The sequence below is a fragment of the Anastrepha ludens genome, chromosome 4 (assembly GCF_028408465.1).
Source record: "Anastrepha ludens isolate Willacy chromosome 4, idAnaLude1.1, whole genome shotgun sequence".
Lineage (NCBI taxonomy): Eukaryota > Metazoa > Arthropoda > Insecta > Diptera > Tephritidae > Anastrepha > Anastrepha ludens.
This window is the reverse complement of record NC_071500.1, coordinates 58,216,333-58,238,086: the sequence shown is the minus strand read 5'-3', so window position 1 is coordinate 58,238,086 and position 21,754 is coordinate 58,216,333. Positions and strand designations below refer to the sequence as shown.

Below are 21,754 nucleotides of genomic sequence, written 5' to 3'. Positions count from 1 at the left end.
TGGGCGTTATGAGACGTTTATGTGACGCAATTCGCCAAAAAGAAAGGTTTTGTGGGGAAACAACTGATGGATTTTGTAACAGTGAATAATCTTGTAGTTTGAATTTTTTAAATATAGGAACTTTCGTATTATTTCTTTCAACTTATTCCGGGATCTTTGGTAATCGGTGCCTTCCTGGTTCGGCACTGCCTTTCCCACTCTAATCGTAAGTTATAAGGATCTCAGACAGCTTTGAAAAACAACAAATTCCGTAAAGAGAGGTTGTCGTATTTCCTAAAAAATAAAATACCAATTATTCAATTATTCATTTTAAAAAATAGGCAACCCTTGTACTAACTGTGCGGCTATACCAAATATTGTTTAAAAATAATATCGCCAACCGTTTATACCGGAGCTTCTATTCCGCTTCGTGCCTTGTTCTTTGCAGAAGTGGTTGCTTATGACAGACAGTGAGGAGGCGTGATAGGTATTAGTCCCATCTTTTTATGCCGTAATTTATATCTTATGTTCAAAGAGTGGGGAATTAACCTTATATTATGAAATTACTTATTAAATTAAGATGTGAATGCAGCGCCAAATATGCGAATCTATGACAATTGCTCCTTACTCGTCAAAGTAAAACGACACGATTATCTAAGCCAAAGTGAAAAACAAAACCCAACATTAGATTTAGTTCAGTTGACATGCATAATGCCAACCCTGTATAAGAGAGAGAAGAAAGCGAAGAGCAATAGAAAAAAGAGGTTGTCTGTAAAATCGGTTTACTGACGATAGTTTAACGTGATAACGTCTAAGAAAATACTGATTGAATGGTTGCATTTTTCAAAAGAAAATTTTAATTATAAACTTTAACATAACATAATAAACTTTAACATAACATAACATAACATAACATAACATAACATAACATAACATAACATAACATAACATAACATAACATAACATAACATAACATAACATAACATAACATAACATAACATAACATAACATAACATAACATAACATAGCATAACATAACATAACATAACATAACATAACATAACATAACATAACATAACATAACATAACATAACATAACATAACATAACATAACATAACATAACATAACCTAACATAACATAACATAACATAACATAACATATCATAAAGCATTCACCAACAGCTTTGATTTGATACCCATATTGTACATACACGTCCGAAGGTTACCAGGGTCCACGTTTTGACCTATATCTCGAGACCCTATGTACCAATAGGTATTCAAACTATACGGAAATCATCTTCAATACCTACTTAACAATGTGTGTAAGTTTGGTTTAATTCGGTTCAAAGACACGGCGGGTCCACGTTTTGGCATATATTTCCAGACCCTAGTCATCAATAGGTATGAAAATTACCCCGTATTAAAGCACTTATCAACAGCTTCCATTTGATACCCATATTGTACATACACAAGCAAAGGTCACCCGGGTCCACGTTTTGACCTATATCTCGAGACCCCAATCACGGAGCGGCATTAAAAATACTCTGTACTAAAGCATTCACCAACAGCTTCAATTTGATATCCATATTGTACAAACACATTCTGGGGTCCACGTTTTGGTCTCTATCTCGAGACCCTAGTCACGGAGCGGCATGAAAAATACTCTGGACTAAAGCATTCACCAACAGCTTCCATTTGATACCCATATTGTATATACACATCCGAAGGTTACCCGGGTCCACGTTTTGACCTATATCTCGAGCCCTATTTCCAAAATAAAATATAGTCCATGTTACTCGTGGATGATGTAGTTTCGAATGGTGAAAGAATTTTTAAAATCGGTCCAGTAGTTTTTGAGCCTATTCATTACAAACAAACAAAGTTTTCCTCTTTATAATATTAGTATAGACAACATATCTTATATATATGGTAAATATTACCATACATTTTTTCCTTCATATATAATAAAAAAATTAATAATAATAACATTAAAACAACAGGTATTATTAACAAACTTGGTTTTATTTTAAATTCTTCAAGTGAATCAAATTAATAATAATCAATAAGAAGGCATATGCACATACAAATACATGAATTTATATATATACATATGCGCATATACATACATATATACGCTCACTTAAGTAGGAGAGAGCAAGATGTCGAACGTTGCCGTTCGTTTGCTTTGTTTGCTTTGTCGTTCGTTCCGCGCTTTCGCTTGCAGTTCATTCAATGCAATGAGCAAGGTAACTACATATGAGCAAGGTAACACTAATGAGCAAGGTAACACTAAAGAGCAAGGTAACTACACATGAGCAAGGTAACGACACATTTTTTCGTGCGTGCAGCCTGTTAAATCGAATTATAAGACGTTATCACGTCAAAATCAAATGTATGGCAACAATATATCAGGTCAGTCCTTAAGTTCGTGCGTTTTTGAAAGGTGGTTTTAAAATTAATAAAGAAGATGTTGGAAGTATTTATTAATCAATAATATATTTTGCTTCATTATTTACAACGTCTTTCCGACGTTTAGGCAAATTTTTAATTCCAAGCTCAAAAAATTGTTTATCCTTGGAGCCAAAATACGCTTCGATATCTCTTTTTATAACTTCTTTTGAGGAGTAGTTCTTGTTACTCATATGGGATTGAAGTTCACGGAAAAGGTGATAATCACAAGGTGCAATATCCGGAGAGTTTGTTGGATGCGGCATTAGCTCTCATCCGAGCTTGTTCAGCGTGCCTAATGTTTGCCTTGCGGTACGAGGTCTTGCGTTGTCGTTGTGAAGGAAGCTATTCACTAAAGGCGGTCGATTTTTTTTAAGTGCCTCATTCAGGTTTGATGGCTGATGGGAATAATAATCAGCAGTTATCGTCTGGTTTGGTTCCACAAGTTCATAATAAAAAATACCGGCCATATCCCACCAAATAGACAGAAGAATCTTCTTGGGGTGAAGGCCATCTCTAGGGGTCGGTTCTGGTGCTTCATCTTTATCTAACTATTTGCGTTTGCGAACAGGATTATCGTAAAAGACCCATTTTTCACCACCAGTAACGATACGGTTAAAAAAACTTTCATTTTCAAGCCGTTGCAGCAGCTGAAAACACACATTCACTCTGTGCTGAAGGTTGGCGACGGAAAGTCTATGCGGAACCCATTTTCCCAGCTTTGAAACCTTTCCCAACTGAACCAGGTGCCTGTGAACTGTTCCATACGATTAATTCAACCTCTGAGCTATCAAATCGACTGTCAAATTCGGTTCAGCTTCCACGAGTTCGAGCAAGGCGTCGGAGTTAAAGACTGCAGGACGACCAGCGCGAGGGGCATCCTCCACGTCGCAGTTACCACTTCGGAAATCTGAAAACCACTTTTGCGCAGTCCTTTCTCTCACGGTATCCTCTCCGTGAACAGTGTTTATTTCTGCAGCAGCAGTTGTTGCATTTTTACCTTTTTTATAAAAAAATTCAAAATATGCCTCTTATACACGTTCGAAGATTCCATTTTATTTTTTAATAATACGTGCTCCACGATTAAAATCACTTGTTGAATGCACAATATATCAAAAAAAAAAAAAAAAATATAAATAGTTCCGCGAATAATTTTTTGTATGTAAAAATAGTACAAAAGTGAAATTATGGGTAAAATACGCACGAAAAACCGCCTTCTTCAATATTCATGTTGATATACTTGTACAATATCTCCTGTAGGGTCGATAAAGTGGAAACAGAAGCATATTTTAATAGAATCACGTTAATTTTTGAAAAGATTCTGCTTTGATTCCAAATCTTCGATTGCCAATATGGGTTTGAATTTATATTGAGTCCCTCCGCATACATATTTTCTTATAGGTTAGTTCCCGGTTACGATCCATTTGGCTATGGCGGCCGCAAGAAATAAACATATTTAAATATTTTGGAAAAATGGGCGTATTATCGCCTGCTATCGGTAAATGGGCATGCCTACGAAAATTCCTTGTCCAATTCTACCAAAGTTGTTATACACATTCATTGACATTATCCACAACCCCGCCCAAGTTCCATTATGTTACAGTTTCATTAACCGTCCGTCCGGTTGTCTGTGCAATGAATACCTATGGGGAGAATTTGAAATTTGTATAAAGCTCAATACAAATGCTGCTCTCGTCATGAAAAAAATTGTCATTCGAAATGGGCGTAGTTGGACAACAATCACGTCCTCTTACATATAACGGTGTTTTCAAAGTTGTCAAACCGACGAAGAAAATAAGCAAAATTTACTGGGAGTAATGGTATGTTATTTTCGGATTGAATGATATGCATTTTTTAAACTCTAAGGTATCGGGTGTTTTTAAGAGCTTGAGAACTTAAAATGATAATACAAAACAGAAACATTCTAGGAATGCAGTTTTTTTACAATCTGGTATATAATTTAGTTTTTGAATATGATATCAGGCATATGCCCGCCGCACAGTGCGGCCGATTCCCGAAAAGCTGGCCAAAACCCAAAAAATTAAGTAATTCAATATTCTAGAACATAATCAAGATGCATCTTAATTTATGTTTTCAGGGTCGCTGATTACGAATTTGATCTTAAAATTTTGAAAATCCACCCCCTTCCCCCCCTATTGGCCACCCCCTCACGTGAAATGGCGTATATTCAAGAACATAATCAAGATGCATGTAAATTTATATGTTTTCGGGGTCGCAAGGTAATAGGACTATGAATAAGTTCGTGCGGTTTTCCATCGATCCACATTTCCAAACATTCATTGGAGAGCTACTGTCGTAAGGCACAAACGTCAGTATAAGTTTTTTATTTGAAGCGTAAACAACAATATTTTTACCACACTTGAAAATGTCGAATTTCGTGCCAAATAATGTGTTTTTGCGGGGAATTCTTCTTCATTATTTTAATATGAAGAAAAAAGCAGCCGAAAGTCATCGTATCTTGGTGGAAGTTTATGGTGAGCATGCTCTATCTGAGCGAACGTGCCAGAAGTGGTTTGCACGCTTTAAAAGTGGTGATTTTGGCTTGGAAGACGAAGAACGCGAGGGTGCGCCGCCAAAGTTCATGGATACCGAATTGGAGGAATTGCTCGATCAAGATCCGGCTCAAACGCAAGAAGAGGTTGCAAAAACTTTGGGAGTTGATCAATCAACCATTTCCAAACGTTTAAAAGCCATGGGAATGATCCGAAAGGTAGGCCATTGGGTGCCGTATGAATTGAAGCCAAGAGACGTTGAACGCCGTTTTATGGCATGCGAACAACTGCTTCAACGGCACAAAAGAAAGGGTTTTTTGCATCGAATTGTGACTGGCGATGAAAAGTGGGTCCATTACGACAATCCAAAACGTCGGGCAACGTATGGATACCCTGGCCATGCTTCAACATCGACGTCGGCGCAGAATATTCATGGCCTGAAGGTTATGCTGTGTATCTGGTGGGACCAGCTGGGTGTTGTGTATTATGAGCTACTGAAACCGAATGAAACGATTACGGGGGATGTCTACCGACGACAATTGATGCGTTTGAGCCGAGCACTGCGAGAAAAACGGCCGCAATACGCCGATAGACACGACAAAGTTATTTTGCAACATGACAATGCTCGGCCACATGTTGCACAAGTGGTCAAAACATACTTAGAAACGCTCAAATGGGATGTCCTACCCCACCCGCCGTATAGTCCAGACCTTGCGCCATCCGATTACTATCTCTTCCGATCGATGCAACATGGCCTGGCTGACCAGCACTTCCGTAATTACGATGAAGTCAAAAAATGGATCGATTCGTGGATTGCGGCAAAACCGACCGAATTTTTCACAAAGGGAATCCGTGAATTGCCAGAAAGATGGGAAAAAGTAGTAGTAAGCGATGGACAATATTTTGAATATTAAATTTGTAACCATTTTACGTCAATAAAGTTTCAAATTTCGAAAAAAACCGCACGAACTTATTCATAGTCCTATTAGCAAGAGGTAGCAGCTGAATCTTGTTTTATTCAGTAACCATTACTTTTTTGAGTATCCTTTAATAGGTTTCAAAGCAGCATATGAGAGCGTTGTATTACTATACAGTTTGAAAACTCAAATTATATAAAAAAAATTGCAAAAAATGTATCTACGTATTGCTGCAGCTAAAAATTTTGTGTCGAGGTATTGATATGTACAAAGATTTCTCGTATTTTACTAACCTTCCGAAGATGATTCCTTTGTTCAATTTACTCCATTACAAAATCTTTCAAATGTGTACAACTTTCACTATTCATCGACAGTAATACGATGCTCAAACGAAGGCCACGTTGCGACTGAAAATACAGAGGATACTTAGGGTACAGGACGTTGGTATGAACGGTTTTCACTACTCAAGGCATTACTGTAGCCAACCCAAAGACAAAAAAACTATATCTAGAAACTTTTTTTTCCGACTTTTGGCCAGCTTTTTGGGAATCGGCCGCACTGTGCGCCGGGTCTACGATCAGTCCAAGAAATTGATTGTTAAGCCCGCTCTATGCAAGTTGCGCCATTTTGTTGGAACCAATTGTCGTCGATGTTTAGCTGCTAAATTTTTGGAAAGAAAAATTCAGTCAGCATGGCTCGATAGCGCTCGCCAGTCACTGCAACGGAAGCTCCTTCCTCATTTAAAAAGAAGCAGCGATGAGGCCGCAGACGTATAAACCGCACGTAAAATAGACGAAGTGGTTTATGAACTCTACGAGCAGATTTATTTACTTTTTCAAAGTATCCTCAATTTGGAAACGTTGTTGAGACGTTAAACAATTCATGATGACTTGTCAAATTTCACTGAACAGACATAGTCAACATAGATTGCCATTCCCTCTTCTTCATTTTATTTAGGCAAATTCCTGTTCACAATATGTTTGAACAACTTTTACTGTAGGTTAGTGGACTCGGATGTCCAGCATTCGTGCCTTCTCGTCGGTGGCCGCCCGGATGGTCTAGTGTTCTGCCGTTCATCGCCATATTTGCTATGCGTTCGCTCGACATTCTGCGAACATGATCATGTGGTCTTCTGTCATGCAGTGTGTATCCTGTTATGGCCCACAGTGTTTTCATTTCGATAGTGCTAATATCCTGCTGGGTTATGGAAGGGTCTGCTCTTGTTTCCGCCGCATATGTTAGAATCGGTCGAATGCATGTCTTATATTTACTTCTACATTCTTATCTTGCTGTCAAGGTTCTTATATCTCTGAGGCTGATAAGTTGAATTGCCTTTTTGGATCACTGAAGATAAAATTTTGCTATAAAAGGGAAAGAGATATATGTAAGATCACAAGGAAAAGTACTTAGTTTTTCCCTCGAGGCTAGAGCAAAAATGAGCAGTTTAATAAGCGCTTTTATACTGAATGATACTGATAATATAAATCCATATGTGAAACGCAGCTGTCTTGTAAGGCAGCTATTTGTACATACCTACATATACATATACATATCTACAAATGAGCTCGTTAAAGTACTTCCCCACTTTTATTTACTGAAGTAAAATATTTTCTTTTTAACTTTCTATATGTGCAGATGAGCCGTATCAGCGCACAGCGAGGACATTTAAAGCACTCATAACCCCAGAAACAACAACACCGACCACAACTACGAAGGACATTATGCTCGCAAAAACAAGAGACTTCAATTTGGATGCGCGTCACTCGAAGAAAATGAAGGGAGATTTCACTAATGGAGTTGAAGCGGTAATGACTGCGGGGAAGATTGACGGAAATGAATCACCCACCACCAGCAGCCAGGGAAATCAGAAGGAAATAGACGTGCAACTGTTTTGGCTTGAGAAGATCTATGCACTTAATAAGCAGCTGCAGCGTGAGGAGGAAATGTTGCTGAAGTTGCACGCAAAAATACGAAAACATCAGGTGAAACGTGCCTACCAAACAAAGCGCGAAGTCTTGCAACAAATTGAGAAATTGGATGCAGAGTTGACGTTGCAATGTTGTGACATTCGCGCGGTGGAGAATAAATTACACGCCTCCAATGAGCAACTCAAACAGAAGCTCTGCGTTTTGGAGCGACTGAGTAAAGAGTTTCTGGAAACGATAGAGACGCCGCCAACGGATGCTGCAGAGGGGACGACGAACTCAGTGGCGGCAGTTGACGCTGATAGTCAGGCAACTGTTAATCGAATGCCAGATGTAATTAACAATGAAGATCACAATCTTGTAACATTGTTGCGTGCCACAGAGATGGCGAGGGAGAATGCGTTGCAAGTTGCTGATGAGTGGCATGCAAAGCAGACGACAACAGAGCAGTTAGTAATGGTTCAACAAAGTTGTCCGCTGCAACAACTGCCTGAAGAACCGGCAGATGTATGGCACATGCAAGATGCGAAATTTCGCTTGCCACATGCAATGCAATCAGCCTCCCAAGTATTGCATACAGATTTGAATATAATAAGCGGACAGAATGCGTTGGCACCAACAAATGCAGTAGCAGAAACAATAACAGTACCATTACCTGCAGCACACACAACAACAATACAGGAAACGACAATCGTGCCCAAAGTCGTGGCAGCTAGCCATGCGGCAACAAAAATAACAGAGACAAGCTGTATCGCAACATCGTCAACTGCGAAAGCGACAGCAATTACAATAGCAATAGCTTCGGCAACGGCAACAACAACAAATATGACATCTGCTATAACAACAGCCGCAACTTCGTGCAACGTGTCAGCTGTGCCACCGCTTGCGGAAGAAAAGCAAGTCACAACACTTCGTCTTCCTCAACAGCAACAGCAACAGCAGCAGCTAGGGCAAGAACAATTGGCGCTACCCAAACCTGAGGATAGTGCACGTCAATGCGTCGATGCTGATGACGTTCTCATCAATGTGCTTGCAGCCACTAGCGTAGTAGGCTTGCCACAAAGCAATTATCCAATTAGTTGCATTAATCATGCGGCCATACATGCCACCAGCCAACTCTCAACGGGGCAGATTATTGTTGCAGCCAACGCTGATGCTGATTGTGGCGGTGGTGGTGGTGGTAGAGGTGCGGTGTCTATGAAATTAATAACGCCCGAGCAAAAATTGCCACCAGCAACAGCTGCTTTTCCAGCCTCCAATTTAGCGTCTGCAGCATCAGAAAATACTGCACAGCAACAGCAAGAGCAATTGCGGCAATACCACTACCAACCACAATCATTGCTACAGCGGCAGCAAATCAATCTGAATGGCTGCATGAACGATAGCTGCGTCAGCATACAAAACAACAACAACGACAAGAATTTGCTACCGCCTTCGCATGCCGCCTACACGAAAACGTTGCAAAAACAAATGTTCGGGCCGAAATCTCTTAATCAAATACAGCCGGCAGAACCGCCATCAAAAATAATACTTGTTTCAACAGCAGCAGCAACAATGACCACACCTTCCGCTACCATCACAACATCACCCATGCATGTGGGTACGCATGCTGGCTACGCTATGCCACCAATGATAACACCCTTGCGACCAACAACGCCAGCAGCGCTCTTGACTTCACCTGTTATTCCATTCAATGCAACAACAACGCAGTGCAGCAGTGTTGATCTCACGCAGTTGGGCACATTGGTCTAAAGATAACGATGGACTTGCTCGCTGGTTAATAACCACAAAGGCATGTCGCCGGTGGGCGCAAGAAACACTGTGTGGCTGGTGTAGTTGTCACGTTTGTGGCACAGTGATGAACCATTGATGAAATACTTAATTGTGTTTGGCAAGAATTAAACAATTTATGACGAAGGCTTCTCTCCTAAATTAATCGACTTATACATGCACTTAAGTCTATGGAAAGTAAATATTATGAATAAGTACCTCATTACTAGACCTTCAATAATGGTATGGAGATTTATTAGAGAATATATATATACATATACATATTTTAAAAGTCTAGTCAATATCGGGGCGGGCCGAGGCGAGTGAAAATTTTCGGTAAGTCGCTGTATAGGATTTGGAGGGTTTAAAAATTAGTTGGTTGCTTAAAGTGGTGCGTTATTCAAGTTTCAGCTTTGGTGGATTAAGTCCTTATTTAAATGAGCCGTTTTCTTTGAAAGAGGTGTAAGTCCATTCTCACAAAAAATTAGTTAATGATAAAAATGAATACAAGTTACTATAACCATTTTGTTTATAAACTTTTTCTAAAATCTATCAACATTTCCATTGTTTTTATGAGTACCAATATTCGTAGCTAATAAAGTTACAATTATAATTGTTTTGAAAGCCGTAAGCCCTGGTAGCTAGAGCTTTTATATTAGTTTAATCTATAATTTTAATTATATTTTAATAAATAATAATAATAATAATAATTGTTTTGAAAATTGTGTAAGTCCACTTTCCTCAAAGTCATACTACAGTTTAGTTCGAAATTGTACTGCAGAATTTCTTTTTTTAATACATTTCTTACTTTCTTTTCTTTAGTGCATTTTTATATGTGTGGCAATATCGTAAAGGGTGATCAAATTGGCGGTACTTTTTCCTATAAAATTTTTTAATAGATTACGTGTGATTACTGTCAAATTAAACACATCTTTTTTTTCAATATTCATTGCCATTTCATCATGGAAAGACTTACGCTTCATGGACATTTACAAATCGTATAATTGTATTACGAAAATCGACACTCTGTGAAAAGTATTTTGAGGCCTGAATTTTGTTCAGCGATGAGATCCATTTTTAGCTTAACGGTTACGGCAATACTTAAAATAGCCGTATTTGGGCCGAAGAACAGCCTTTACATCCATTGTAAACAACCGTTTGGGGCGGCCTATGGGCTGGAGGAATCAATGGCGCCAATGTTACAGTGAATGACGAACGCTATCGCGCCCTGATAAATGGCTTTTATATGCCGGAGATTAAGTCCCGTGATCTCTACAACATTTGGTTTCATTTCCAACAAGACGGCTAATCTTGCCATACAATCCGCGAAACAGTGGATTTACTGCGTCGTCGTTTCGGTGAGCGGTTTACCTCTCGTCTCGTACCAGTGGATCGGCCATCACGATCGTGTGATATCGGACCTTTAGACTTTTATTTGTAAAATTATGTAAAATCTAAATGTTTTGTGAATAAATCAGCTTCGATTGAGGTATTGGAAGCCAACATTTCTGAAGTTCTTCACGAGATACCGAGCGAAGTCCTCCAGCGAGCCATTCAAAATTGGTGTTTACGCCAAAATACGGCGCAGTTGCAGCCAACATTTGAAAGGGATTATCTTTAAAAAATAAAAGCCATCAAAGATTCTATACAAAAATAATAAAAATTCCCCAATCAATTTGAATTATCGTGGTTTTATTTCAATTTAAAAACCAATTCTAAATTGATCACCCTTTACATGACATAAACATTGTTATAGTTTTTTCGGAATTTCAGTTTTTTCTTATTTATTATAGAATATAAAGTCACTGTATGAAAAAAAGTAATGTTTCACGTTTGGTAATTTATCTTGAAGGAGGTAAAAGGAGGTGAAACGTTTAATAATTACGTTTAAAATTATTAAGTGTTAAGTTTGTAATAAGAATGCATTTCTTATTAAATAATTATTTAAATGGAAATTCCTGATATTCAGGTGAGTATCTACCACACGGGGAAGACCGCACAACTTTGGAAATACATATAGGGTTTTCCAACTTTGGAAATACATATAGCGTGGCCCCAAAGAAAAAAGTCACAAGGTGTTAAATCACAACATCTCGGCGGCCAATTGTGATCACCTCTTCGAGAGATAACACGGTCCGGAAACTTTTCCCGTAAAAGATCAATGGTTACGTTGCTTTTGTGGCACGTAGCGTCGTCTTGTTGAAAATAAACGTTGTCTAGATCAATACCATCCAATTCGGGCAATAAAAAATTGTTAATCAACTCTCGATAGCGCGACCCATTCACCAATAACACCTGTTATTGGAAACCCCTTATATAACACATTTATATCCTATTTCTACGCCCAATCCATTCGACAAATTTACAGGCATGGTGGTTTTATTACCAAATATCCCTTCCACACATCATGACTTTTTTCAAAAACTTCATCATAATGAAAAAAAGGATAAAAATATATTAATAATGAAATAAAGCCTTTTTACAATATACTCAGAGGAACAAAGCTCAACTATTTTTTGTTCGCTTTTGTAAAACAGCAAAAAGAACGAAGTTGAGATATGTGCTATAGTACAACATACATATATTTGTATATACAGGTATCCCTTGTATAACGCGGTCTTATACAACGCGGTTTCGATATAACGCGATTTGGAAAAATTAGGTTTCAGTACAACGCGAAATTTAGGCTTATATAATATAACGCGAAGGGGAAAATACATAATTATAAAATCAGGTAACACTAATTTGCGTACCACATGCTTATAATATGTAATGTATTTTTAATGTAAACCGGGAATTACCCTTTTTTGCCTTAGATAGATAGAATAGATATTAATCTAGCACCTTATTACGAAATTGAAAAGGAGCTTAAAAAAACCACCCACCAAAACCTGACAACAGATTTTGCAATTATAAAACCAGTAGAAGAACCACAAGGTCCCACAACTAGTTTCTTATCCAATAGCGAAAACTATGTTGAAGAAATATCTTCTGACGAAGCTATTGCTCCCCCAAAACGCCCACGTGCAAAGATCTTTGAAGGCAGTGAAACAGATTAATTACCATATGAAGTTTGAAGAATAACAATAAAGTTTTTAATAAACCTTTAATTTGTTTTAGTTTGTTTTTAAATTTTTTGTTTTGTGTTTTTAATTGTATTGTATAAGAAAGTCTGATCTTTAGTATTGAGTTGAAATATATGTGCATCAGTTATTTTGTATGTATTTTAAAAAAACCTATTGGAACATAACCCCCAAATTTATATGAAAACTATGTTTTAGATAACGCGGAATTACATAACGCGCAATTCTTCTGGAACGTAACTATCGCGTTATACGAGGGATACCTGTACATATGTACATACGTACTTTTAACACATATACATTTTTTTTTTCAAAATAGTTCACTTGGAAATTTCAAGGCTATTGAAGGATGATTTTTTCAAAGGACATCTTTGTAGATACTACAGGGTCCGGCACTCGAAGTGTAACCAATTAAAAAGTTCATAAATTGAGTTTGAAAAACTACTTTTATTCAAATAAAAGAAAAAAAATTTGTGAAAATAATACAAAATTAAGAATCAATTTACTTTTGCCCGTCATTACCACGTTTTGCCTTGATTATGGCCTTGATACAGTCCAGAAACGGATCGCAAGCTGCCCGAATGTGCCTTGCAGGTATTTTGGCCCACTCGCGAAAAATGGCTTTTTTCAGCGCCTCGAGACTGTTCGGACCTTGCTCTCCAAAATTGCCCAAAGAGAATAATCCATCAGATTCGCGTTTGGTGAATATTAAAGCCATTGTGGGAACGTTATGCCGTTCGGAAAGTTGTTTTAGCCATTCTTGGTTCACTCGAGCTTTGTAAGACGGTGCCGAGTCCCGCTGAAACGTCCATGGTCTGCCACTGAAATGCTTGTCTGTCCACGGCTTCTAAGCAACCTTCAGAATACTTTACCGATAATATTTCGCATTTACCTTGACCTTGGGAAGGACTTCTCCGAGCCGTTTGATACCAAACGAGGTTTCAGACAGGGTGACTCGCTGTCGTGTGACTTCTTTAACCTGATGTTGGAGAGCATCGTACGAGCCGCAGAACTTAATCGCTCAGGCACAATATTTTATAAGAGCGTACAATTGTTGGCGTATGCCGATGATATTGATATCATCGGCCTTAACAACCGCGCTGTTAGTTCTGCCTTCTCCAAACTGGATAAAGAGGCAAAGCGTATGGGTTTGGTGGTGAACGAGGACAAAACGAAGTACCTCCTGTCATCAAACAAACAGTCGGCGCACTCGCGTATCGGCTCCCACGTCACTGTAGACAGTTATAATTTCGAGGTTGTAAAAGACTTCGTCTATTTAGGAACCAGCATTAACACCGATAACAATGTCAGCCTTGAAATCCAACGTAGAATCTCTCTTGCCAACAAGTGCTACTTTGGACTAAGTAGGCAACTGAGCAGTAAAGTCCTCTCTCGACGAACAAAACTAACACTCTACAAGACTCTCATCATGTCCGTCCTAACGTATGGCGCAGAAGCTTGGACGATGACAACATCCGATGAAGCGACGCTTGGAGTGTTCGAGAGAAAGATTCTGCGTAAGATTTTTGGACCTTTGCACGTTGGCAACGGCAAATATCGCAGACGATGGAACGATGAGCTGTATGAGCTTTACGACGACATAGACATAGCGCAGCGAATAAAGATCCAGCGGCTTCGTTGGCTGGGTCATGTCGTCCGAATGGATACAAACGCTCCGATTTTGAAAGTATTCGATGCGGTACCAGCTGGTGGTAGCAGAGGAAGAGGAAGGCCTCCTCTGCGTTGGAAAGATCAGGTGGAGAAGGACTTGGCTTCGCTTGGTGTGTCCAATTGGCGCCGGTTAGCACGAGAAAGAAACGACTGGCGCGCTTTGTTAAGCTCGGCCAAAATCGCGTAAGCGGTTATAGCGCCAATTAAGAAGAAGAAAGGATGAGATAATTCAGCACATAACGGCATAGAACCTCAATTATGCCTCAGCGTCTTCGAAAATTTTGTCCATCGGATGGAGGTGTGCCGCCGAGTCCGCTGCGGCCATTTGGCCGATATTTTGTTCTATGCGTAATTGAGCTATACCAGTATTATCATAATAAAGCGAAATGATAATACTTCCTAAAAAAAATGTATTTTATTCAAAATCAACACCGGCCCTTAAAATTTAACCACCCTTTACAATGCGGCTCCACCGCTGTAATATGAGTATAGCCAGAAATCCTGTTTTTAGCACTTTTCATCCGCTAAAAGAAATTGGTAAGCAAAAACAGCCAATGGACCACCTTCTGGGAAAGTAATTGTATACCTCTGGAGTACTCTACCTCAAGTTGATTAATGAAACAAAATTAGCTTAAACAAAATAACTTAATAAAATAGAAAAGTTTTTTCTAATGGCGGTTGCTCCTCGGCAACGGCAAACTTCCGAGTGCATTTCTGCCATGAAAAAGCTGCTCACAAAAATAATCTGTCGTTCGGAGGTGGAACAACATCAAGACACACGTCGTACATTGGAGGAGGAGTTCAGCCAAATACCCAATAAAGGGTATAAGCGCACGTTATAAAGTGCGTTTCATAATCAAAGGACACTCCTAATTTTTCAAAGTATTTTAATTTATAGATTTCAGAGGAAAATAAAAATTTTACAAATCGATTAAAGTAACAAAAGTTATCTGTTTCACTACAGAATTTTTAACTGTTTTTAAGACATAAAGAAAATGTTTAGCAAAAACATATTTCCAGGCTTTTCAAAATGATAAGCCACTGTTTAATTAAAGTATATTTTTTTTTGAATTTTTTTTTCTGTCGTCTAAAATATTTTAGTATTCGATTGAAACACAATTTGTTTTAGCGACACAAAATAACTTTTTTTTATCGATTCTGCTAACTTTTTAAGTAAATAAATTTACATCTAGAGAATCCCATTCTGCTTTAATTACCGCTTTAAGCTCGTTGGTGCTGTCAAATTGGCGATTATTGGCGTAAACTCACTAATATACCCCAAATGTTTCCTATGGGGTTAGATCCGGAGAAGGCGCCGGTCAGTCCATAGTTTCTATGAAACAATCGGTCAAATACTACCTTGTTTCGCTGCTTACGAGGATTCGGGCGTTTTCTTGCTGAAAAACGAAGGGCACTTCCCGATTATCCTGAATAAAAGTGAGGAGACTATGTGTCAACACGTTTTTGTAGTCTCCACTATTCCTTCGCGATAATGTTAACTGTACATCAAGAGTTGCTTTCGATGTAAATGCACCTCAAGCAATAAGATAACCTTCACCGAAGTTGTGCTTGGAAAATAAGAGGCGTAAATCTCTCCAATAATTTAAAAAACCATGGGGTTTTTTTCTTATTTTTGATAATTTTTGTTTTTGAAACCTTATTTTGAACAACAGCGGCCAAGTTGGCGGAAAACTTAGTATAGTTAGAAGCTTTTCTTATAATTGCTCGCTGTTCTCGACTTGATAGTGTTTTTTGTTTTGCAATTAAGCTTGTCCACGCTTCTCTTGTGATAATATTGAACCCATCGGAATTTTAGGTTAAATTGAATGAAATTATAATTAAAGTCATCCAAAACAACAATCAGCACCTTCTATATCTTCAGAAGCTTATTTTCGACTAGTGTCTTTTCATTATGAAACGCCGAAAAGACTAACAAAAGTAGAGCTTCTTGGAAAAAGGTAACGAATCTACAAAATAGAGTCACCTTTCGCACCAGAAACAATTAATGGAAATCTTAAGTCTATAACTGTTAAAATGACGTCAAATAAAAGCTACTCTGGGAAGTAAAAGCGAGCTTATGGTAGTTTAAAAATTGTATACCAATTCACGTTAGAAAGGGTGTTGAACACGCACCTGTACTGCATTTTTTTATAAATTTAAAAAAGAAAACATTATATTTTCTATTTTCCCTTTAAATTATTGGAATCTCATAAAGACTATAAATCTATTTGACAGTTTTTTCATGCTTTTTCTGTAACAATTTTTAAAATTAGTTTACTTTTTGACGCTTTTGAGTGTTCTAACCCCTTGTTAGTCACTAAATATATTTTATACATATGTATGTATGTATGTACATACATATATGCGTTGTTGTACACACCCTTTTCCTCTTATTCCAGTTTAGCCCGGAGTTATGGTAACGCAGAGGATTCACTTATTATTAATCGCTGGGAACTAGTGGCGACGCTTAAACAACATTATAATACAATGTAATATACTTAGATACCACATGTATGTTATTAAGATATTTCTATAATTAATCACATGCCTAAGTTTTCTTTTATTCTAAACCAATTGGTCATAGCTCAATTTCTTGCAATTCGTTTTATGTTTTGCTTTCTATTCTCATTCGATTTGGTCTACAATAAAACGTTCTTATCTTTTAGTTTTGTTTTTAACGCTGTATGCACACATTGTCTTGCATAAATAAGAGCATTGATGCATAGCGGAATGTTCGCATGTTACGATATGATTATTGGAATTTTTCGGTTGCTTGCACTCCTTACGTATTCAAAGCTAAATGCTCGTACGTGTTGTACGAAAATAGAAGATATGTATACATATGTATGTATGTACTTATTCAAGAATAGTATTTGTTTGTTCTGATTTTAATACTTTATCACTTGAGAACGATTGAATAAATTTTCAAAAGGCAAAACCCGAAATAAATGAAAATAATATTATATAACAATACTTAAATTATTTAGAAGTTTTCCAGTAAGCAAAGCAATAACTAATTTTAAAACCCAAACATAAAGTGGGACAGTAACGAAACTTTTATGATCTAGAAACATTTTGGCACTTTGCACTAATTATAATTATTGCTTGTAAACGTCGTGGCATGATGACGTCTCTTGGAATATTTTTCCATATCTCTTCAATCATTTGAGATCATTTTTACCACTAAACTGCTGATTGGGCAATTCTCTTTCAATTCACGAGTGCCCAATGGAATTTAGGTCTGAGTTCTGAGAAGGAAGGGGCAATATATTTTACATTGTAAAGCAACCATTCCTTACAATCAGCGCAGTATGCTTTGGCTCGTTGTCATGTAATTTTTGAAATTTTGTAATTTTTCGATAGTTTTGGGAATATACTCCTTCAGTATTTCTAGGTAATAAAACAAAACTAGCCTAAATTTGCCATCATTGCTCTCCAAATCATAACATGTTCGTCATTGTGTTTCACAGTGTAAACCACATTATATGGATTGAGCGTTGTATCTTCCCTTCCAGGCGTCCATTCGACTCAAATAAGTTGAATTTCGACTCGCCGGTAAAATTAACGTAGCTCCAAATTTTATCTTTATTCGTTACTGTGAAAAAAGAGAGTTTGTGGCATTCCCCAATTGACGGATTTTTATGTGATTTGGCAATATGTATTAACTGCAGAAATTGTTGGGTCCTCGTTTATTAAATCTAAAATCCTTCTCTGGGTCTCATTTCAGTTAATTTTGGGAACTCTTCCAATACTATGTTTTCTAAGAAAGTTATGAAAAAATAACGGAATACAAATAATTTACTTAAAAAAGCTAAAAAATTAGGGTGTTCCACTTTTTTAAAACATTTTTTTTATTTTCTGTTAAATTTTTTTGGATGCAAATGTATGCTGGGTACAAAAAATTCGAGCCTTGATATTTACTTTTCTAAAGATATTTTTAAAAATATGAAAGCTTTAGATAATCTAGCAGTAAAGCATTCCAGGAAGAATTGCACTCATTTCAATTCACTATGTTTTTCGCTATAATATTACGCTGCATTTCCTTTTCCACAAAATGCACAACTTAATTCACAGGAAAGCGCAGAAAAGATGGAGCTCCGTTTCTGCATGTGTTATTTCGAAATCTCTGTGGTCCCAGTACTACAGATGGAGCCCTCAGAAAGCCAGCAACAATTCAAGAGCTAAAGGATGAGATAATTCAGCACATTAACGGCATAGAACCTCAAGCGTCATCGAAAATTTGGATCATCGGATGGAAGTGTGCCGCCGAGGCCGCAGCGGCCATTTGGCCAATGGTTTATTCCATGCGTAATTGAGCCATACCAATATTATCATAATAAAGACAAATGATAATAATTTCCTAAAAAAATTGTATTTTGTTCAAAATCAACGCCGGCTCTTGAAACTTAACCACCCTTTAGTTGAGAGTGTCGAGATATAGATGTTGAATGTTGTTCAGCAACACTGCGCTACAGCGATAATATTCTCTACAGTTCACTAACCTATGAATTATCGATTCATTCGGACGATTATTTTGCGATTAAAGACGGATTATTTTCATAAAATTGTACCCCGTTTACTAGATATAAATGTCTAAGAAGACATAAAATACTGACATCTAGGCGTCACTTTTCAAAGATTCTTCATGATTTCATTAAAAAGTATATTCAGTTACCTTTCATTTGATGCTCGTATGCCCACTTTGCCTTTGACCGCACTTCGATAAAATAACCCTCATTGAAGTTCTTTGCTATCTTTGTTTTTGTTGGAAAAAGGTACATACATACACAGATGTACACAAAAATACTATGGATACTGTATCCGAAGGACTGATGAAATTTATTGTTTTTAATTTGCGCCTATGCTGAGAGGAGTTCTACGCAGAATCACTGTCGATAGCGTAGCCGAAGTTGGATAAAACACTCTCTACAGTGCACCAACTTGCCTATCTTAGTCACTATCGTCACTGAAAAATGATACCCTTCCTCAGACCCCCAGATCCACAGCATCTTGCAAATGAAATCATTACCAAAGAAAAAGTTGCATGGGCAATCAAATCTTTCTCACCCTTTAAATCTCCGGGGCCAGATGGGATCATTCCAAAGATGTTACAGGAAACCTTGGACTGTATCCTACCATGGCTAGAGGAAATTTTTAAAGCGTGTTTAAACTTAGGCCATATTCCAGACAGCTGGAAACTAGTCAAGGTCGTCTTCATACCAAAAGTAGGTAGAAGAGGACATGAATCAGCGAAAGACTTCAGGCCAATCAGTCTTTCGTCTTTCCTGTTAAAAACTTTTGAAAGACTTTTGGATACGCACCTCAGAAGCTCTTTGGAGAGCTCTGGTATATCAACTGCACAACACGCATACCTTAAAGGCAAATCTACGGAGACGGCGCTTCACGAGGTTATCGGAACAATAGAGGGCTCTCTAGAGAGCAAACATTATACCATGGCGGCATTCTTGGATATCGAAGGCGCCTTTAACAATGTTAGCACAGATGCCATCCAACGGGCGTTGATAGACCTGGAGGTGGACAGTTGCATTAGTAACTGGGTCATCTCCATGCTAGAAACGAGGATCATCAAAGCTAATATGGGTAATATCAACATAACCAAGAAGGTCCACGGGGGCACTCCACAAGGGGGAGTATTATCTCCACTTCTTTGGCTATGTGTGATCAGCAAAATCTTAACAAAACTTGACGGAGGTGGGGTAAAAGTGGTGGCGTACGCTGATGATGTGGTGTTAATGGTGTCAGGACTGTGTCCAAATACGATCAGTGGGATCATCCAAAGGGCTTTAGGCGAGCTTAACTCTTGGGCCACAGGATGTGGGCTAAGTTTAAACCCGCGTAAAACAGAACTTATGCTTTTTACCACCAGATACAAGGTACCAACTTTTACCCTACCAAATATCAACGGACAAACTCTGGCTTTATCAACCAGTGCAAAGTACTTAGGGGTAATTTTGGACTCCAAACTTAGCTGGAAGTTAAACGTCGAAGAACGGGTAAGGAAAGCAGAAATTGCTTTATATGCCTGCAAACGTATGCTTGGAAGAAGTTGGGGTCTTCAACCTAAGCATACATTATGGCTGTATAAGGCGGTTATACGACCCATTTTATCGTATGGTTCGGTAGTTTGGTGGAAAGCTCTAGGGAGAGAGTACAATACCAAATTACTCGGCAGAATACAAAGATCAGCCTGTGCAATAACGGTCGGTGCAATCAGATCATGCCCTAGAGAGGCTCTCAATGCACTGACACACGTTATTCCAATAGACCTACACATAAAGAAGACGGCAACCATAAGTGCATTTAGGTTAAATGAAGCGGGTCGCTGGAAAGGAAAAACTTATGGTCACGCTAGTCTATTATTGCGACAAACTCAGTTAACCTCGGAGAGGACTGACTACATCGTCCCGATGGTAACGTTCAATAGGAATTTTGCCACACTCTTTCCATCTAAAAAAGAATGGAAGAAGGGATTCTCTCTAAACAACTTCGATACCACAGTCTATACAGATGGCAGTAAAATGGATTGTGGTGTCGGAGCTGGTATATATTCTCATAAACTTGGAATTGAAAAATCTGTGCGTCTCCCTAATACCAGCAGCGTCTTCCAAGCGGAAGTACTAGCAATTGGGGAAGCCTGTAGGTTACTAATTGCAGATTTTTCTTTTAAGGGCAATATCGCTATTCTTTCGGATAGCCAAGCCGCAATCCAGGCGCTGGACGCGACTAGAACAACCTCTAAAGTGGTGGAGCAAAGTAGGAATAGCCTCACCAACTTGAGTGAAAACCATAGAGTAACCTTGATTTGGGTCCCGGGACACCGGAAGATAGAAGGTAACGAAAAAGCTGATGAACTGGCAAGAGGGGGATCTGCCATGAATAGCGCTCTTGCAGTACCAGTATTCACTCCACTAGGTGCGGTCAAGAATGCAATTTCCCTAAAATACCTTCGAATTGCAGATTGTAGATGGAAAGACCAAACGAAATGCAAAATCAGCAGAACGTTATGGCCCACCTACAACCTCAAGCAATCGTTGACATTAATAAACATGAAACGACGGGACACCTGCAGACTTACGGCAGTCATAACTGGCTTCTGGTCTATCGGAGAACAAGCCGCCAAAATGGGCATCCCTCACAACACATACTGTCATAGTTGTAAACAACCGGAGGAAAAAGAAACAATCTTCCATTTCCTCTGTGAATGCCCTGCCCTATGGAAGGACAGAATGTTAACCCTGGGCAAACCGCTGTTCGAGAGTCTCGAGCAACTGTCTGGCGTAGACGTCAACAACCTAATAAGGTTCCTAAACCGCACAGAATGGATATAGTCCTGCTGCAAATAACTGTTAAACAATTTGGTAACGAGGATGTGGCAACAAAATGGTGCGGAAGCGCTAGTTGGATTCTGGATGAATCACCACTCTAA

At 38.4% G+C, this 21,754-nt stretch overlaps 1 protein-coding gene across 1 annotated transcript in view; it reads left to right on the top strand.

Annotated features, from left to right (window-relative positions):
• Positions 1-10,117, top strand: part of LOC128862503 (uncharacterized) — a 34,425-nt gene extending 24,308 nt beyond the window's left edge. The window contains exon 4 of the mRNA XM_054101163.1: positions 7,494-10,117. Within this exon, the coding sequence (XP_053957138.1) occupies positions 7,494-9,535 (2,042 nt within the window). The 3' untranslated portion in view covers positions 9,536-10,117. The remainder of the gene's footprint in view (positions 1-7,493) is intronic.
• The last annotated feature ends 11,637 nt before the right edge of the window (positions 10,118-21,754 follow it).